Below are 20,421 nucleotides of genomic sequence, written 5' to 3' on the forward strand. Positions count from 1 at the left end.
AACGCCAGACCCCATACAGCAGGTGTTACGCGGCGGCAGAAACTGGTGGAAATGCACTGGGAACCGCTTCCGCATCCACTGTACAGCCCAGACCTTTCGCCACGTGATTTTCACCTGTTTCGACCCCTCAAAGATGCACTTGGCGGCGAGCGATTTGCGACCAACAATCAAGTGGAAACCTTTGTGCGCAATTGGTTGGCTACCTGCCCAGCTTCATTCTACGAGAACAGCATCAAGAACCTACGACAATGTTGGGAAAAAGGTATCACTAAGGGCGGAGACTATGTAGAAAAATAGGATGTGGCAATGTCTCTGTTTCCTTCAATAAATTTTGTTTTTCCGCACAAGGCTCGTTCATATTTGATTCACCCTCGTACAAAAGAAAACATTTTTGACCAGAAGGGACACTAGGATTATATCACATCACATTTCCTGTTCTTGTTGATAACTGGTTCCATAGTTTCCAAAGTTAGGTGCTGTTTCTTCTTATGTGAATTCTTCTCTCCTTTCAAGATTTTTCTCTCCTCCTCCTCTCTCTCTCTCTCCTCTTCTGCTCTCAGAGAGGGAAGAGGGAGAGAAGGAGGAGGTCTATGGGGGTGGGGGAGGAAGAGAGAGAGAGAGCTTGATATATTACATTGCTTTTCTACATTGGGTTAAATACAGTGATGAGGATAAACTAAAGGAATTGATGACGGGACAAACACAATGCCACAATCATGTCTGACCATGGTTTGAATCTTGGATTCCTGGCTTCGTAGTACATTACGCTGATCACTCTGCCAGTCATGTAAATGTTTTGTGCTGAAGTTTTTTTTTTTATTATTATTATTATAAATAGTAGAAGAAGTCCATAATATACACTCAAGTCCTACGCGATGAACATCCAACATGACCAATCCATCCAACCTATCGAATGTTTGTAGACTGATACCATGCCTTCTTGCCTTCAGCATTCAGATGAGAAACAAAATGCAACGTGCATTGCCAGTTACATGTAGCAACTCTTTTTAGTTTATTTCAGAAACGGCATACATATTCAGGCTAGAAAGGAAGTGAATCCATATACAGCACAAAAGCACACTTGTTATTCTTCCAGACTCTTTGCTGGATGGCTCCTCTCCGTGGATTTCGAATTATGTGATACGGCATCAACAAAATACCAACAGATTCCACACAAAATAAACTTTGTTAAACTTTAGTTTTTTTCTTGGCATTCATTCACAATCCTGTGTTTGATACATTCAAGCTTCCACATGCAGTAAAGGTAATGTTTATCTGGACACCCAAATGCAGATGATTTGTAATATCTCCTTGGGAAAATAGTAGGGCTCAACCAATACCAATGCCTTCACCAATTTCTACCGATAACAATTTTCAAGCAAATTCAGTAATATTTAAGAGTTCAAAATATTGTTTATAATAGTATGTAAGTATTCCACTCTAATTATATGCATCAATTTACCAAAATTGTTACTTTAAAATATTCAAGACTATATTAAATTTAGGATTGATTTGATACCACTTTGAACCGATACTGATACTTGTGTAATCCCAGTTTAAAATAAGAAATGCTAGTTACAGAGTCATACTAACTCACCAAATCACATTACTTTAACAACATAAAATCTAGGGTGTTCGGGGAAAAAGCATGCAAGTCGCAAACCGTGGTTTTCTGTGGCTTTCATGTAAGTTACACTGAATCAATTAAATACAATATTATAAGTATAATTTTATTCACATTAGGGGGGAATAAAAAATGTGGTTGATAATAAGAAGACTCAAAGAGAGTTACTAAATTATTTCCGTGAAACTTACTTGTAAATGTTCCATTAATTTCAGTGGCCTCTGCCACCATCCACTTGGGACTCAATGTTTCACTGTTGGGTTCACTTCTGGTTCCTGTTACTTCCTCGCTCACTGCTAGGAGCGCTGGGCATCATATACTCCTGGGTTGTAAAATGGTGAAAGGAAAGATCTCTTGTGTTTGTTTAGGACACTGGCTATTTGGTTCACTGGTTTGATGTCATAGTGTTTCAGGGTCTTGGCTAGGCAATTGGATGTTGTCTGGAGGTAAGGGAAGGAAATCAATTTTGTTTTATTGCTGCTGGCTGGGTGGTGTTTGTTAGGTTGTCGCACCTACATAGCAGCTTTACTACCTCATGTTGAAAGTTGATGTACTGTCTACCCATTCTGAAGTCCTGTGTCTGTAACCATGGTAATTTCTTCCTCCAGATCCTCTTTCCTTGTTCAGTGCGAGAAGCTCTTCAGTAGAAGTTAAGCCATAAATTAGCTTTATGTTTGGGTGGGTGATTGGAGAGGGAGTGGATATACGAGGGTTATTTTTTAAGTAAGGTCAGTTTTGCAATAAAAACGAAGTAAGTAAATGTTTTTCAAAACACCTCTCTATTTTTCTACATAATTTCCTTGCCGGTTTAAACATTTATCATAACAAACTACGCTCCTCATAGAACACTGCCCCGGTCAAAGTGAAAGCAAAACAGACACTTTCAAAGCGCAAGATCATGGCAATTGTGTTTTAGGACAGGCAGGGTGTTTTGTTAGTGGACTTTTTGCCTCAAGGAACAACAATTAACTCAGCTTCCTACTGTGAGACCCTAAGAAAACTAGCAATCCAGAACAAACGGTGTGGACTGCTGTCAGCCACTGCCGTACTCATTCATGACAATGCAAAGCCACTTACTGCATCTCAAACTCAAGATCTGATTGAATCTTTTGGCTGGGAGGTATTCAATCATCCGCCATACAGTCCAGTTCTTGCACCTAGTGACTACCACCTCTTCCGCCATCTGAACACCTTCCTGGGCTGCAAGCGTTTAGACATTGGTGAAAAATACCATGAGTAACTGGCTATCATCACAGGCGGCAGAGTTCTATGAGGAGGGTATCCAAAAACCCCTAGTTCGTTACGATAAATGTTTAAACCAGCAAGGAAATTATGTAGAAAAATAGAGAAGTGTATGTAAATTCAGAAAATAAATTGTTTTTGAAAAAACATTTACTTCGTTTTTATTGCTAAATGGACCTTACTTAAAAAAATAACCCTCGTATATTGGTTCCCTGCACCTGGTTTTCTGTAGACTGTGGGTTGAATTTGTTGCCCTTTTTTTTGATGGTTAGGTCTAGAAAAATTAACCAATACTTTTTGATACCGATACCTCTGGTATCAGTCATATCGGTATTGGCTCTGCCCTAATTAAATTACATGTTATCACAAAATTCACTTTTTCACACAAAACTGTTGCAAAATAAAATATAACTTTGAATTTTGCATAATTTACAGGACAAGTAGACTGTGAAAATGTCACTCGGCAATTTGTGCGGAGCCCATGAAAGACCAAAATGCCAGAAAAGTATCAGTCTGTGTTGGTAAATAAATTCCAACCTATACTTTCTAGTAACGATACATTGATATCAGCTCTGCCCGTAAAAAGTAAAATTGCCTCAACCAGAGTTTGATCCTGCAGCTGTGGTATTGTTATATTAGGGTGGATCAAATGAAACGGAACAGGAGCCACAGAATGAAATCAACATGCTGGATTTCAAACGTAATCTCCAAAGTTACACAAGCACTTGTCCCACTGTTTCACCAAGCAGTGAATACCCTGCTCATAGAACTCCTTTGGCTGAGATCGGAACCAGTTGCAAACATTGTCCATGACTTCATTGTCCGAGTGGAAGCGCCGACCCTTCAATGCCTTTTTCCAATTGACCAAAGATATGGAAGTCACATAGTGATAAATCAGGGCTATACGATGTGGTGTTCCAACATTGTCCACCCAAATGTCGCCAACATGTTTTTTGTAACAGCTGACGTATGTGACCGTGCATTGTCATGCAGCAAAACTACTCCAGAGGTTTCGGCCTTGATTGCTGCTCAGATGATACTGTTGCCCAACCGCCTATGTATATCACGTGCTCACATCTAGGGTGAGTCCATTATGCAGTAGACGTTTCATTCCTTACCTCCTGCTCTACTTCTACACAGGGTTGTCACCACACACATACATATATAAATATAACCCAATACATCCGCTGGTCAGTTTTCACTTGATCCACCCTAATAGATCAAGAGTTTCACTTTGCAGTGGGTTCCAAATGACTGAAATATGACCCCATCCAATCCGATAGGCCAACAATTTGGCCAGCCGCACACCGGATCAGACGCGAACATTTAACATGGGGCTCTTATGAGCCGTTGCACATTAGACGAAACAGTTGACTCGCGTCACCTTGCGATGGTTTGCAACAAAACAGTGAAGGTCCTGGGAATTTGGTCTCGCAGGAGCACGATGCGACAAAATGCTCTGTGCATGTGCGAATCCTTTCTTCTCAGCGCACCACCTGCATGTGACTCATCACTGTATTGTTTAACAGCACATATGTATGTAAGTTTGACAGTGCGGTCAAGCTTAAAAATAGAGCTTGATACAGAGCAGCTAATCTTTCTTGTGCAAGTGAGGCCTTCGCTGTACGATTATTCATCAACTGAGCACCATAAGAAGACAAAATTGATGCGCTATGGAATGAAGTGGCACAGGAGATGAATTATGTTACAATTACATTACGTAAAAGAAATAGGCTTATTACAAATTATATTATGTACAAAACATCGTAAATTGTACAAGAAAAACAATCTTCAGACCAGTTTGGTATTTATTGCTCGAATAACTATGTGGTTGCAGTATGCGAATTAAACTTTTTCCTTTTTTGGAGGGGGCTGCACTTAAATGAGCTGGAATGCACCTGGACTCCATTCTGGCAAAACTCAGTTCCTGCTGCGACATTGAACATCCATTTTATATATTTAATGCACCATACAAAAGTCCATTCTTTGTTCCATGTAAAGAATAGATGAAAGGTATAAAAGAAGTTCTTGTACTAAATTTGTCTCCTGTTGGTGGGTGGACCGGAAATGTAGAAAAAAAAGTTGCGGTGAGTGCTGTTCGTTTAAGATGTAAATGAGAACCTAATTTCCTGAAAAAACAGAAGATAGATCTTGTATTTATACATTTACTTTGGATGCAATAATGATCCAAATCACATGTATGCATGATCATTTATATACCACAATATTTAGAGCAGTTCTTATGATAAACACAATAACAAATAATAACAACAAATCAACTTGTAGAGTACCAAAAACTTTCTTACCAGAAAAAAAACACTGATAACAATAATAAATATTTGTTTCGTATTGTCGGAAGCAAAATGACTCATTGTGTCGTGTCAGATCCGGTGTACTCAGTAGGGCTCCAACCACTTTTATGAATAGCAAAAACCATTTACCCATAACCACTTTAGAAACTGGGAAATATTTATAACATTCTGTGCATTCGGCAGGAAAATGTAAAATTTCTTATACAGACACTTGACTAGCATTGTTTAAAATTTCATACCTATTCATGTTTGACCCACTTTATTTTCCTTCAGGAGGAACAATATGCGAAGTGGATGGCTGCATGCAGGTTGGCTGCCAAAGGCCGTACGCTCGCGGATAGCTCCTATGAAGCAGAGGTGAAGTCAATTATTGCATTCTTGCAAATGCAGCGACCTGCACCTGCTCCTGCCATCAATCCTACAGCCCTGGACATCAATGCTGATGATTATGTTGCACCTAGATTCTTGCGGAAAATGAAGGGAAAGGTATGACAGCATTTTTTAAAGCTAATTCTGTCTTTGTTTAAATATATTCGAAACTGATTTAAAATTGAATGGAATAACAAAATTCCTCTAATTATTGAAATACAATCAAAATTTTTGTCACATTCTGTATGGGGAATAATGAATAACGTAGGAAACTGATTTTATGTTTGTCAGGTGAACAAGACAACAAAACTTAAAATGTGGGAAAACACAAAATAGGGAACATTGTTATAACATTTTGCTTTATGTTGGAACCATAAAGTTTGGACGTATAATGCAGGAAAATGTAAAATCAATGTTCCACTGTATGTGGCCATCACCTGAACTAGAGAAGGGCTTTGATATAAAAGTGAATACCAGCAAGTAGCAATTATTATAAACTAATAATTAATATTTTATTGCCAATTTATTATTATTGGACAGACCCCTTCTACTCGATACACCAGATGGGTGATAATACCTGGCACAACTTCCTTTTTTTATTTTCAAAAAATATACACACTTATTTACAGGTTGATCAAATGATGCATCTTGGATTACTCGCATAATATCAACATTATGTCTGTAATAATAATTTTGTGCATAAGGCAAAATAAGAGGAAAAATTAAAATTTTGACTAATTCTTTTGAACCAATCGAACAAAACAGGCAAGACTGTGCCTGGCCGTAACTGAAAACTGCATAGTTCTCTGCAATGTAATAACTCTTTATAGGCTAAGATGAAATATCAATGAAATGTAGTTTTTATCTATTCCTTAATTGGATCTCTGTTTATGTTATTTCAGTGATCATGCAAAGTTTCCCATCTGTGTTCTTTTCTTTCTACTCCTTACAGAATTTGTATGGGTGTAACTGCAGTCCCGAGAATACAAAAGGGGTAATGGTTTTTAAAGTTCACCCTTCCCCCCTTTGCCCCCATGTATTTTGCCCAAATTTCACCATACTTAGATTGAAAATATCAGTCACAAAAGATCATAGTTTTGTAGAAAGCAAAGCAGCCTTTTCATTAAAAAAAAAAATACATGCATGAATACATAGTAATGCAACATTACAGTACATTGAACTATAGCATGATTCTTACATTGTTTCAGGTTTTGGAATTTTTTGTTTATTCATTAGGATTTGAGTTCTCACAGTTTTGTATTTAATATTGGAGGAATAATGAATTCTTCATTATCCAATTGTTGCATAGATCTGTTTATTTATCTAACAAAGCATGATGATATCGAAACACACAATTGGGATATAAAATTTCATTGAGGGCTTCTTATGCAGCAAGATCTTTTGTGACAATGCTCTAGTGGAAAGTGCATGCCAAACACCGAATTTTTGCATGTAAAGTATGGATAGAAGAAAATAGATGATGCATGAATGAAAGTATGGATAGAAGAAAATAGGATGATGCATGAATGAAAGTGTATTGATGGACCGAGTTAGTTTGTACTAAATAATGCAATGGTTCAACCTTAAAGCCATGCTGGGCCTTTGGTTGACATCAGGGAAGCCATTTCCGAAAATCCCTCTCCTCTGCTATGATAAATTCTGAAAAATTAAATTGTCTTGGAATTCCTTCTAGAGCAATCTTTCTGTGGTTTACTTTTGCTTTTGTGTAGATATTCACAATAGTTTTGTGGCTATGTGAGCCTATTTTGTATCACAGGTGTCTAGACAATCAAGCCAGACAAAAATAATAAAAGAGAAACCACGTTTGTAGGCAATTTGTGCACATGCATGCGGGCAGTAACAAAGTACCAAACTTGATATGATAAAATCAAATATCTTGACATCTTGTTCCATAAACCATATGGCCTCCCCAATGGCACAGTGATAGTGTCATTGCCTTGTAATCAATAGGTCCCGGGTTAAATACCTGGTGGAGGCACATACTGATTCAGATCCCACTCTAAACTGTAGCTCCAGTCCCGATTAGCCTTAATTAAACACCAATTCAATAATAATAAACATAAACCATAGGAAATTGTGTACTTCTTATGCAGCAAGATCTTTTGTGACAATGCTCTAGTGGAAAGTGCATGCCAAACATATCTTACTGTCAGTGTAGATTAAACCTTTGCAAGAATCGCAGTTCTTGTAACTTGAAAACTAATAATTTTTCTCTCTCTGTTCACCACTATATTTCCATAATTTGTAATGTACAAAGCTATGCTAATTTTTTTGTTTTATTAGACACCTATGTGTGCACACATTTGCACTAACATTTGTTTCAATTATGCTGACTTTACTAACGATAGTGTATAAAATTTCCTGTTTGAATATACCCCATTCCATAGTGTACAACACTGTAAATGAATGCACATAGAAAAATACAATTTTCCAGATTATTTGGCTAAGCGTGATTAGTGTTGTCAGACATCAATAGTCTACGATTTTTTTAATGTCCTGTGAAAGTTTATATTATGTATTATTTTAATTTAATACTGTATATAATATAATGTGTATTAGTGTATAAAAGCTGATTTTTACAATCCCATTCAGTATGCATCCTGTGTTAGCAAGGAAAAATGTGGCAGCCCTAGTTATTTTCTGCAAATATGTCAAAAGTGATAATAGTAATAATAGTTGTTGCTTATCCAACTGAAAATGTAACATAACGTGCTTTAGAAACAAATATATGTGTGTGTGTGTGTAGCGAGAAATGCAAAATATATTTTTTCATTGTTGAGTGATATAGACAGTGTAATATTTTGAGGTACTAATAATAAAAAACTTCTTATGCCACATGAAACACAACAAACAAACAGCATGGTAAAATACACTTTAAAATAGTCTGTCCAAGCTTTCGACTATATCTCAAGAGTCGTTATCAGGGCTGGTCAAGAGGCAGAGAGGAAGATATCTGACATTGGAATTGCTGCTGCTTGTTCCTTTCACTCTCTCGATCAGCCCTGATGATGACGCTGAGATGTGGTCGAAAGCTTGGACAGACTTTTAAAGTGTCACTTATCAAGCTGTTTGAGTTTGTAAGCCCTTTTTAAAGTCCACTTTGTGCATGGAAAGGCTAATCTGTACTGGACCTATAGTTTAAAGTGTGATTTGAACCAGTATGTCTCTCCAACATGTATTGAACCCGGGACTCCACTGCTTACGTGTTGTTTATTTTTTCCGCGCAAATTTTCTTCGCTATCAATTTCACCACCCGTCTGGTGGCATGTGCAGTATATGCCTGAGGAAACCACCAGCCTGGTGATGAAATTGATCATGAAGCAAATTTGCATGGAGAAAAATGAAAAGTAAACTTTTTTAGAGTAAATTACTTATCTCCACGTAATTGCCAAACACATATCTTTAGGCATGTCAGTGTACACCAATTTGTTATTGCTTCAATGAAGGTGATGTAAAAATCTAATTCAGATACTCCGGTTTTGTTAGGTAAATACACTTTCTTCTGTCTAAGGTAAAACCCATTGCAGTCACCTGGTTACATACGTCAAGGGAGAGAATGAATTGTTCAGATCCTTTGCAAAACATTTACATTGGTAATCTATATTGATAAATTTTACATTGGTACTTCATGGCTATTGGCAAAAACACTAAAGATGGTGGCCAAAGTATATATAATCAAAGAAGGAGAAAGGAAACACTCACCGGACAGTGGAAAAATTCAAAATTTTCGCTAGCTTAGTAGCATCATCGGTGTGAGACGAAAGAGACTGAACCAGAAGCTGGGGCTCTGCAGAGTTGCCAGGTCCCCATCGTAGAATGAAAAAAACACTGTTTCATCACCAGGCTCGTCGAATACTGTGAGTGTGTGGGATGGGTTAGGAGGGAGGGCAGGGTGGGTGAGGCCAGGTGGAGTGGTTGCACTCATGGTCGATATATAGGTCCTCTCCCATCTTTTGCGAACAGAGGTGTTGGCTGGTTGGGGTAGGAGATGGATGATCACTACCCGGAAGCAGTCATTGAAAATGATGTGATAATTGGTGTGGACGGCGACAGTGAAGTCCAGGTTGTGAGTGGAGGACCTGTGGTTATTGATGGGGAGGTTGAGGGCCATAGATGTCCCCCCCCCCAGGTAAAAATCACCACAGGTGTTGCAGGTGAGGATGTAGATAACGTTTGAGGCATGGCAGGTCCCTTTGGGATAGAGGGTAAATTTGCCAGTGGCCGTGTGCACCTGGAGGGTGTGAGAGGTAATGAGGATGGGGCAGGTTTTGCACCTAGGGCGGTTGCATTTGTGGGTAGGGGGGTGTTGGTTGTGTGGTGAAGGGGTGTTGTGGACCAGGATGTTTTGGAGGTTTGGGGGCGTTTGAAAACCACTCTGGGCTTGTCGGGAAATATGTTTTTGGTTTCAGGATCACTGTGGAGAATGGGGAGAAGAGAGTGAGAGTGTACTGTGTGCCTGCTTTTGTTGAGGTGGGGAGGATATTGGGTGATGAGTGCAGGTGGGTTGGTGGCAGCAGGTTTCTTGGTGGTAGTGGTGTGTGAGGCAGCTCGCGATATTTGTTTCATCACCAGGACTGAGGGATATCCATCGTTGACCAGGTCTTGGTGTAGGCGGAGGTTATAATTCTGGCGGGAGGTGGGTGAAATGTTCAGGTGCTGTCCCCTGAGGGCCAGAGAGAATGGAATGGCCTTTTTGGTGTGGAACGGGTGCGAGCTGGAGAAGTGTAGGTATTGCATGTGGTTGGTGGGGTTTATGTGGATAGAGGTAGTCAGGTGTCCTCCCTCGATGTGGACGTGCACATCCAAAACATCCTGGTCCACAACACCCCTTCACCACACAACCAACACCCCCTGCCCACAATTGCAACCGCCCTAGGTGCAAAACTTGCCCCATCCTCATTACCTCTCACACCCTCCAGGTGCAAATTTACCCTCCATCCCAAAGGGACCTGCCATGCCTCAAACCTTATCTACATCCTCACCTGCAACATCTGTGGTGATTTTTAAGTTAGGGGGACATCTACGGCCCTCAACCTCCACATCAATAACCACCGCTCCTCCACCCATAACCTGGACTTCACTATCGCCGTCCACACCAACCACCACAACATCCGTTTCAACGACTGCTTCCGGGTAGCGATCATCCATCTCCTACCCCAACCAGCCAACACCTTTGTTCGCAAAAGATGGGAGAGGGCCCATATATCGACCATGAGTGCAACCACTCCACCTGGCCTGAACAAGGCCACCCAGTAATGCCCATCCCTCATCCACCGTCCCACCCTCCCTCGCAACCCATCCCACACACTCACAGTTTTCGACGAGCCTGGTGATGAAACAGTGTTTTTTCATTCTACACACCGCTTCTTCTTCGATGGGGACCTGGCAACTCTGCAGAGCCCCAACTTCCGGTTCTGTCTCTCTCTTCTCACACCGATGATGCTACTAAGCTAGCGAAAATTTTGAATTTTTCCACTGTCCAGTGAGTGTTTCCTTTCTCCTTCTTTGATTTTTATTTTGCCCTTTTGGTCCTCCTTGCTTTTATCCATTATATATATATATACATATACATATAAAAAGAAACACTTCACAAGTAACTTTACAATCCTATAATATGGTCTTCTTCAGACTAAGAACCAAACTAAAATGCAGTACAGTAGGATCCATGAGTATTACCATGGAAATTGTCAATTACCATGTTCATGCACTTTATTTGACCCAGTAAGAACTTCAAGAATTAAAAGAAAACAAGCTGTTGACAACTTCTGCACCAGCATACATAAAAATCAATTGCTTAAAAACACACAGCATGTAAGAAAAATTAATGAAAACGGTCATGGACAATTTGCACGGTATGTCTCGTGGATCCTACTGTACAAAAAGGAATATTATGTATACACACTGTACAGACATCTAAAGACAAAAACAATGAAGACGTCAGTCCATATATTAGATGTTTCCTATCCAGGTATTTGTAACTGTGACATCTTATGACAGGCCCCTAGGGAGGGTCTGGGACCTTCTGCTTGTCATTCCCCTCACATCTGAATGTGGACAGATTAATTTTCTGGCATTCCTCTCCCTGCCTATCTTCCTCTCTCTCCTTTCATTAGTTGTTTCTTCTCCTTCCCCTACCTCTATTCTATTGTCATAATTCACTGGTGTGCTTGAATATCACATTTTTGTCTCTCTAGTCTCACGTCATCGGTGTGTTGTTTCAGCCTCTCTCCTTCCATTTTTTCTTTCTTCCCCTATGGATATACTATCACATGTTTGCAATTTACCTCGGATAATACCTTCCTATTGCATGCTTAAAACTGTGCATCCTGCCTTTCTGTATGTCCTTATGCTCACTTTCCTTAGCACTTTGCATATCTTATCTGTGGCCTCTCCCATACTCCATATGCCAAACCACCTCTTTTTTCTTCTTTTTTGTTTCTTCTGTTAATTGTATGTCTGTCTTCCTTCTCGTAGGCATTCTTTTCCAGTTGCTCCCATAGGCTATGCATTTTTCTTTCCTCTTCACATCCTTTTGTGCATATTTTTCCTCTATTCTATATTGCATGTTCCTTACCAAATTTATTTTCGCCTCTTCACTCATGTGACAGAACATCCCTGCTGCACACACTTATTCTCATGCCATGTGGTCTCGGTACCTTTCCCTCTCTCCCTTCCTTCTCTTCATTACATGCAGGAAACGTGTTTTCTCTTCCTGTTCCGTTTCGAACTCCAGTAATATTCTACTTGTTTCATCTATTTCTTTTCACTAATTTGTTCAGCTGGTTCTTCTATCCCCTCCATATCTATCCCGAGACAATCATTCACATCTACAAAACAGCATTAACTTGTCCCCTCCATTTGTGATCACTTCCTTTTCCCTTTCATTCTGCCAACACTGCGCTCAGGCTAGAGCCACTTTGACAGTCAATAATACTCTTTGGATTCCCATAGAGATACCAATACCTGAAAAGTTTAACAATAAAATTGTTCAAGGTATTCGTTAATATTAACGTGCATTCCACTGCATATCAGAGAATTTTTAACCAATACTTTCCACTACCACCAACCCATCTGCACAGTCCTAGTAAAAATCCTGAACACACACAATCTAGCTGTACTGTGTATTAATAAACACATTTGTGGGATCGAAGAAGTTGCCCTGGAATGAAGACTATACACTATTTTTCATGTGTGGTTCCTTAAAACCTTCCAAATTATTTATTTTATTTTATTTATTCCTTGTTTTGGATGGCGAAGTTAAGGCACAAGCCTTTTCTTCCACTTAACCATCTCTACATTACATTTTATAAATTGATTTTTATAGCTAACTGTATGTTAAATATATAAAAAACTAAATATTTAAGATATTTAAGATACCAAGAAATGTTCTCTTCAAACTCTTAACTTGTTTGTTTCACTTCCAGATTGTGCAGAGGATCTTGGAAGCCCATGCCAACGTGAAAGATTTACATCTGGTTGAGGCCAAAATGAATTTCATAAAATTCTGGCAATCGCTCCCAGAGTATGGTGTGTCACTTTTCATTGTGAAGTTCATGGGTCACAAGAAGGAGGAATTGCTGGGAGTGGCATTCAATCGCCTCATGCGTATGGATATTAATACAGGCGACCACATCAAGACATGGAGATATAACACTATGAAGGTATGTTCACAGATGCAAATAAGGCATATCGTCATGTGTCAACCAGAGGGAAATAGGAAATAATGTATTATGTATATGTCTGACACTTAAAAAAGCACCAGTAAATTGGAGATATGCGACTCCACCTACTGCTAAGGATTAGAAATGGAGATGTATCAATCTGGCTCTGAATAGAACTCTTCAGAGGAAATACATTAAACAAATCCAAAAACTGCATTTTTGGAGTTACGTTCTTCTCTTTCTCATAGGACAATATATAAACTTGGGTTGCCAGTAGTCATCATGGAAGAAGTGTGAACAAATTCGGCAAATCTAGAGGTAATGCTGGGTTGAGTGAATCTACATCATTCTCCCTTCCCTATATTTTCTTTGTTACATCATAAACATTCTGCACCAATAGGAGTGGATTTCAAAATTAGAATTTTTGTTTTTGTGCCTATGCAAATTTTCAAGTTGTAACTTCTGGCGACTATATAGCAACTGTGTTTAGCAGACAAAGCAGTTAAGTAATGTTGTTTTGCCCATAGTCATGACTAAGGCCTGGACATATTTTTGTTACTTTAAATTTTGAAAGCCGTACTACATATATAAGTAACAAAGTATGGTAAAATAGCTGAAATACATAATTCCCATAAACTGTATCATTAGTTAAAAAAGTTGCTTTTAAAAGAACCAAGTGTCAAATACTGAATAAGTAGTGATTAAAATATATAATATTTTTTTGACAGTGAAAGAACATTGTATTGCACACTTTTAAGACCAGTTTTGTGACAAAGTTTGTAATAAATTTGAAATGCTATTAACTTTATTTTTTTATAATTTTTTATCGCTACCAAAGTAAAAAGGTTCTTTCATACACTAATTTAATTTTTTGAAGTATAATATAAAACTTAGTTTGTAGTTAGGCGATTAGTTTTAGCTTATTAGGATCCAAATGGCACATGGTGAGAATACCAAAATTTTTATACTGACCCAGCATTGTAAGGACAATTACAGTTTTAACTTGAAAAGATGTAGCAGCCTCTGGTGTAAAAAGACAGATAACTTGGCAAAGTCCAATCCCCATTGCTTACTGCTGTTTCTTTTCAAGAAATTCCGCGATTGCCTCATGATGCTGAGTTAGCGTTACCAGACATTTCCTCCATTTTGATCATTTCATAATTTGCATTAAGAAAACATGCCTTTCAGTAAGCAAAACTATCAGTCATAGTAAAATTATGTATCTTTGAACGAATTTACTTGCTTTGTTAATCAAGGAACCCTGGGTTTGATACCTGGTGGAGGCATAAAATGATTCAGATTCCACTCAAAACTAGGTCCATTTCCAATTATCATATCTGTGCATAAAAGTGGACTTAAAGAAAGAACAAATTTGATTGTTCCATAGATTCTGTATTCAGTACAATTTCAAAGATTTTTAATTTTCAGTAAGTTTACAATCATAAATACAGAGAAACTAGTACTCACTGTATCCGCGAAACTGTTTTTTCTTCTTCGTTCGAACTTGCTGTACTGTTGCTTGGTGTGTGTCTTTTGTTTGCAGTTCTCCGGCTGTCGCTAGGTGTGCTGTTGTTAACTGTACGTCTGCATTCGTGTCGTCTGCTATTTCCTGGTGTTAACTGTTGTAGTAGGGGAATCCAAGTGTGGTGTGCCTGTCTGCTGTCGATGTTGATCTCGTGTGGGAAGTGCATTATGGCATGTTTTCCCTTGATTTTGGTGTCTACGAGTGTGTGGGCAGTGTGTTTGACTTGTACCTTTTTAATTTTATGGCTATGGTTTTTGATGTGTTTAGCAAGACCAGTAGTGGGTTGTTTTTTTGTTTGTTTTTTTGGCACCTGTTAGGTGCTGTTGGATTCTTCTCTGGTGCTATCTCTTCTCATAGATCCTCTTGTATGGCAGAACTGTTATCGAAGAGCTTTCTCCTACTGTTGCAGAGAAGAGGATCTATGAGAAGAGATAGCCACCATCACTGAAAAAGCTCTGAAACATGGCTACACGAAAGCACAACTTTCCACTTGGTGCAGTAAAGCTGAAATACAGGTCATGCAACCTAATCAGCCACAAACAACCTCCAACAACCAATATAAATGGTTTGCTTTCCCCTACCATCCCACCACATCCAACCGCATATCCAAAGCCCTTCTCCCATATGGCATCAAAGTAGCGCACAAGCTCAAAATAGCTGATAAACTAAACAAACTCAAACAGTACTTCCCCTCCCTCCTTCATAACCCAGGTGTATACGATGCAGAGTGGGAGTGCCAGGCACCTTACATTGGCAGGTCCATCAGATCTGTCAATGAAAGAATCCAACAGCACCTAACAGATGCAAAAAAAGCCCAACCCACTACTGGTCTTGCTAAACACATCAAATACCATAGCCACAAAATTCAAAAGGTACAAGTCAAACACACTGCTCACACACTCGTAGACACCAAAATCAAGGAAACACATGCCATAATGCACTTCCCGCATGAGCAAAACATCGATAGCAGACGACACGGATGCAGACTTACAGTTAACAATAGCACACCTAGCGGTAGCCGTAGAACTACAAACAAAAGACACACACCAAACAACAGTACAGCAAGTTCCAACGAGGATGGTGGCAGTGGCCACTGAAATTAATAGAACGCAGAAGAAAAAACAGTTTGAGATAAAGTGAGTACTAGTTTATCCGTATTTATATACTACCGCGTGTCTCTTTTACAAATTATGAATTCTACAATCATGTTCTGACCAAAATTGGTTCCTGAAGGAATATGCGTGAAAACACATATGTAGTATTATTTAGACTAAAAGTTATCTGTACCTTCACTAATGCATAAAAATAGATATTTTTTTTTCCATGGTCCAAAGCAATGGTGTCTTTTTCTTCTTGTAGGCATGGAACGTAAACTGGGAGGTAAAACACATGATGGTACAGTTCGAAGAAGGAAACATCATTTTTAGCTGTTTGTCTGCTGACTGCAAAGTAGTGCACGAGTTCATTGGTGGATATATTTTCCTTTCCATGAGATCCAAGGAGGCAAACCAAACTCTCAACGAGGAATTGTTTCATAAGTTAACTGGTGGCTGGGTATAATGTGCTTGGTCAATTACAACAATATGGACAATGATATGAACCCTTTTCTATTGCGGGTTTTTGTTGCAATTTTTTTATTCTCCCTACCTTGCTGTTGACAACTCTCGCACTAACATAAAAATAACCAAACAAACAGGAGAATAGGGCATATTCAAGTAAAAGATGCAGATCTGAGAGGGATGCACCATGATTTTGTGCTGTCTTGTCAAATGTAATGTTGACTGTACTGACATTAGGGAATATGTAACTCAAACTGAGAAAAATTCTTAATTGTGGTTCTCTGCAATTGTCATGTTTTGCCATATTCCTAATCATATAATTACATCTATGAAGGTGCAATATAAGTACATGAATATGATTTCCTTGTTAGTATAACACAACTAGTCGTGAAAACTGATCAATACGTGCGAAAGATGCATAAGCATACCATAGGGGAACAGAATTTGTTTGATTGGATTTCACTTCTGTACTCCCAATGTAACTGCTATCGTAATGCACATATATGCAGTATATGTGACTAAATGTGCAAAGGCAGTAAAGATTATTAATGAAACTGTATCATGCACTAGAAGAAATAATTTTTCACAGGTACTTGAGCAAAACCTAGCTATGGTGGATCATTCATCATGTTATGTTGTTTATTACAGATCTTCCTCGAACCTTTTAATAATTGAGCAACTCAGGAGTAAAACTTGGTAACTCACGCTCCGTTCAAAATTGAGTTAACATCAGATTCAGTTGCTGCACAGTCTAATAGTGACAGTTCCTTCAGTAGCCAGTGACAGTAAGAAACACATGGGAGCATCTGAATACCCCATAAGCCACAATGCAATGGACGATTACCTGCATTTTTCTCGGTTTCATACTTTTGTGGTTTATCAAGTTTTACTCCTGAGTAGCTCAGTTTATGTTGTCATAGTGCTTCCATGATGAATAATTTGCCCAAAGATTATACTGAAAGGAAATAAAAGATTAAATGAAAGTCATATGTACTCACCCACTCACAGCTGTCAGGAAGTCGGGAGCGGATTTTTTAAAAATAGATTGCACAACACACATTCTTCCTGTGCTGAAATTATTACCTCTAGCTAATTGAAAAAGGATCACCTGAAAGAAATATTAGAATAATGCATGTGGTATTGTGGTTGTGTGCAAAGATATGATGCCAGTTTCTGCAACACAAAGAATATAAGGTTAAATGTATCCAGATCGTTGACATAAGGTGTACAAGAAAAAAAAAAAATGCCACATTTGTCATTGTATATCGATTAAGAATTGATAAATGCTTGTCAAAATAATTTCAAACTTTTTTGTCACCATGATGTGGCAAACATCATCTCAGAACAGAAAACTTATTTATGAATAGTTGAATACCAACAGCTGTACTACATTTAATAAACTGTGTGTTTGGTATTGCAGTACAGTTTTCCTGGTGTAGACGTGTGTTAAGACATTTGTAATTAATGAGGTCCGGTTTTTGACACACTAGCTTGTTGAAGCAAAGTGCAGAATATGCAATCACATAGATAACTTATTCATTCTTAAAAAAAAATCTTAACAGATAACTTAAGAAATAAAGGTACTAAATGCAGAGTTCCTAACTAATCACTATGAATTTAGACTAGAGGCCTTGGTACCTTTGACTATTCAGGCACTTTTTTGGTGCACTTGTGCTAACATTGCAACATTAATATTACAAATTACATGCTTTGAACTTCATAATTTATTAAAATGTGGGGCATTTTGTAATGTTTGGGATTTAACATAGTACTGGTGAAGTATTGTAAACTGTGATTTCCTGCATTACTTTGAAGTAATACGCCTTTTTAAAATGTCAACCAATATATTGAGGAACTACCATTTGTATGAAGCATGACAATGCCTTTCTTGTTAAGCAAGTTATTGAAATTATTGTAAAGTAGCAGACTAAACTGATTTTTTTTTTTTTTGTGCAAGTATATTTTAAATTTTAGTGTGTTACTATTCACTTTGTACACATACACAAATATACAACTATTCCATCTGACTTGCAAGTGGAAGAATTGTACATTGGTGACTTTTCTATCAGCATAACCTATCGCATGTAGAATGAAGACTAAGTTCTGAATATATTACATGAATGTGGTTTTGCTTTCCATGGGATGACTGGTTATTTGATTATTGCTACCAATTTAATTGGTGCTAATAGTCTCAACTTTTTCCAGTAAATAGTTCTTTTTTTTAAGGCAGAATTGCCATACAGACTAGAAGTTCCAAATAATGTCAAAGCTTACTTGCTTAAATCTCCGTCCAATCAGCTGCAATGAATGAATTGGTTAAATATACACTACAGAATATATGTTTTATTTTTTCTGAAGGAATTGAAGAACAGTTCTCATTTACACAATTCTCTGTACTGTTAATGTATTCTACGTATTAAGATTTTCTTTCAGTTGCAATTAAAAGTACACTACTTTAGAATTGACTTTCATGAAGAGTTTTGAATGGAATATTGTTTTGAAACACTAATCCTATAGTGACTAATATTTTGGGAAGTAACAGTTATTGATCTTAAGGATGGTGGGAAGCCATTGTTCAAGTGTGTTCCAGATTTCAGTAATTTAGTTTTGTACTGATGTATTTCCCCCCATATTCATCAATTTCAGCATTAAAACATGTTAACAGCTTTTATTAATTCATCAAGAATTAAGGAACATTATTACATCTGGTCATTATGATGCAGTTTGTATTTGTTCCACCTTGAAGAAAGTGTTTGTTTTAATTCGCAAGATGTAATTAAGTCGTATATTATATATTTTTGTGCCATTTTTAAACTGTTTGACATCATGTAACATGAGGAAGACAATACATGTTGATTTTACTTGTGGACTTGCATGGGCAAGAGTTTAGTAATTAACTACTTTTTTGTGTTCATGTCGTGTGAATAATTACTGCTTTGTGATAACTGAAATGCAAATTGAGGCAAAACAAAGAAGTATGTAGAAGTATCTGCCATTACTAAATTGATTACCTACACATTATAGAAAAAAGTCTTGAATAGTGCAGGTATATCAAAAAATTATAAAAACTGTATATACGTAGTCATTTGTTTTGTCTGGATTTACATATATGCAATCAAGGTGCCTATTTTCTAGTATGAGATAAATTGTATGCAAAGTATGTATGGGAAGTTTTTGCAAACTTTTTCAAGTTACATGCAGTTTATTGAGAAATTCTTGCATGGAATATTTAACAGTCTTATTTTAAATATGATTGCAATGATATAAGAAGTTAGTAGACTTTGTGCTTCCTATATGGAGACTTGTTCATCGCACACGTTTGCGCAAATTTCCTGAACAGATTGTGTATAACAAAACTATGTTGTTGTAAAAATGTAAATAGTAACTAGAAGTACTAAATAGCTAAGAAACGTTAAATGCAGGGATTGTAATGAAGTTATTTATGTTGTTAGGTGATAGGATGTGCCGTTAATGTTTGAAAATAATTTTTAACATTTTTCCCCCATTGTTGTCAATTTTATCATTACCTCCTTTTTAAACTGCATGGCAAATCATTATCAAATATTTTATATCTTACTCTACAAATTACATGGATTACGGTTAGAAGTTTTTCTGACATGAATTTTATTTTAAATTTAATGTTTTATGTCCTGTAGTCTACTTGTTACCAACAAATTTGTAATATAGTAAACAAGAAGTTTTAAAATTTTATTAGTTGTATTTTTATTTGAATGTTTTCCTAACTTTCTTCATTTTATACATGTTGTTCAGTTTAAAAATGGACCATGTTTTACTCCAACCTTTCTTGTTTTGCCCCTCACCTAGGATTATTGAAGGTCATAGTTTCCATGAGCAAGTTCTTAATTTTAGAGATCAAAGGAAAGAATATGGGAAGGGGGTGAATCACATTTTGCTACTGTTAATTGATGGACATCATTAATTTTAGGATTGTCTTAATTCATTAATTAAGCAGGGGGGAAGAGGGTCATCCCTCTGCATTCACACAATTGAAGCACCCTCACACACACTACTAATGACTAAAGGCATGCATATTTTGATTTTGACGAAATGTGAAATAACACATTGTAATGCTAATTTTTCATGATTT

The 20,421-nt window shown here is 37.6% G+C and overlaps 1 protein-coding gene across 2 annotated transcripts in view; it reads left to right on the forward strand.

The window, feature by feature from the left end:
• The window catches only part of LOC145985181 (unc-112-related protein-like), a 182,757-nt gene extending 162,733 nt beyond the window's left edge, over positions 1 to 20,024 (forward strand). Inside the window, exons 8-11 of one of the 2 annotated variants that reach the window (XM_083118879.1) lie at positions 5,452 to 5,664; positions 6,500 to 6,541; positions 12,993 to 13,229; positions 16,114 to 20,024. In XM_083118879.1, the coding sequence (XP_082975005.1) occupies positions 5,452 to 5,664; positions 6,500 to 6,541; positions 12,993 to 13,229; positions 16,114 to 16,314 (693 nt within the window). In that variant the 3' untranslated portion in view covers positions 16,315 to 20,024. The remainder of the gene's footprint in view (positions 1 to 5,451; positions 5,665 to 6,499; positions 6,542 to 12,992; positions 13,230 to 16,113) is intronic. The other variant, XM_083118880.1, reaches the window with a different exon arrangement.
• Positions 20,025 to 20,421: the final 397 nt, after the last annotated feature.

This window comes from Lepisma saccharinum, chromosome 3 (assembly GCF_977018435.1).
Source record: "Lepisma saccharinum chromosome 3, izLepSacc3.1, whole genome shotgun sequence".
Taxonomy (NCBI): Eukaryota; Metazoa; Arthropoda; class Insecta; order Zygentoma; family Lepismatidae; genus Lepisma; species Lepisma saccharinum.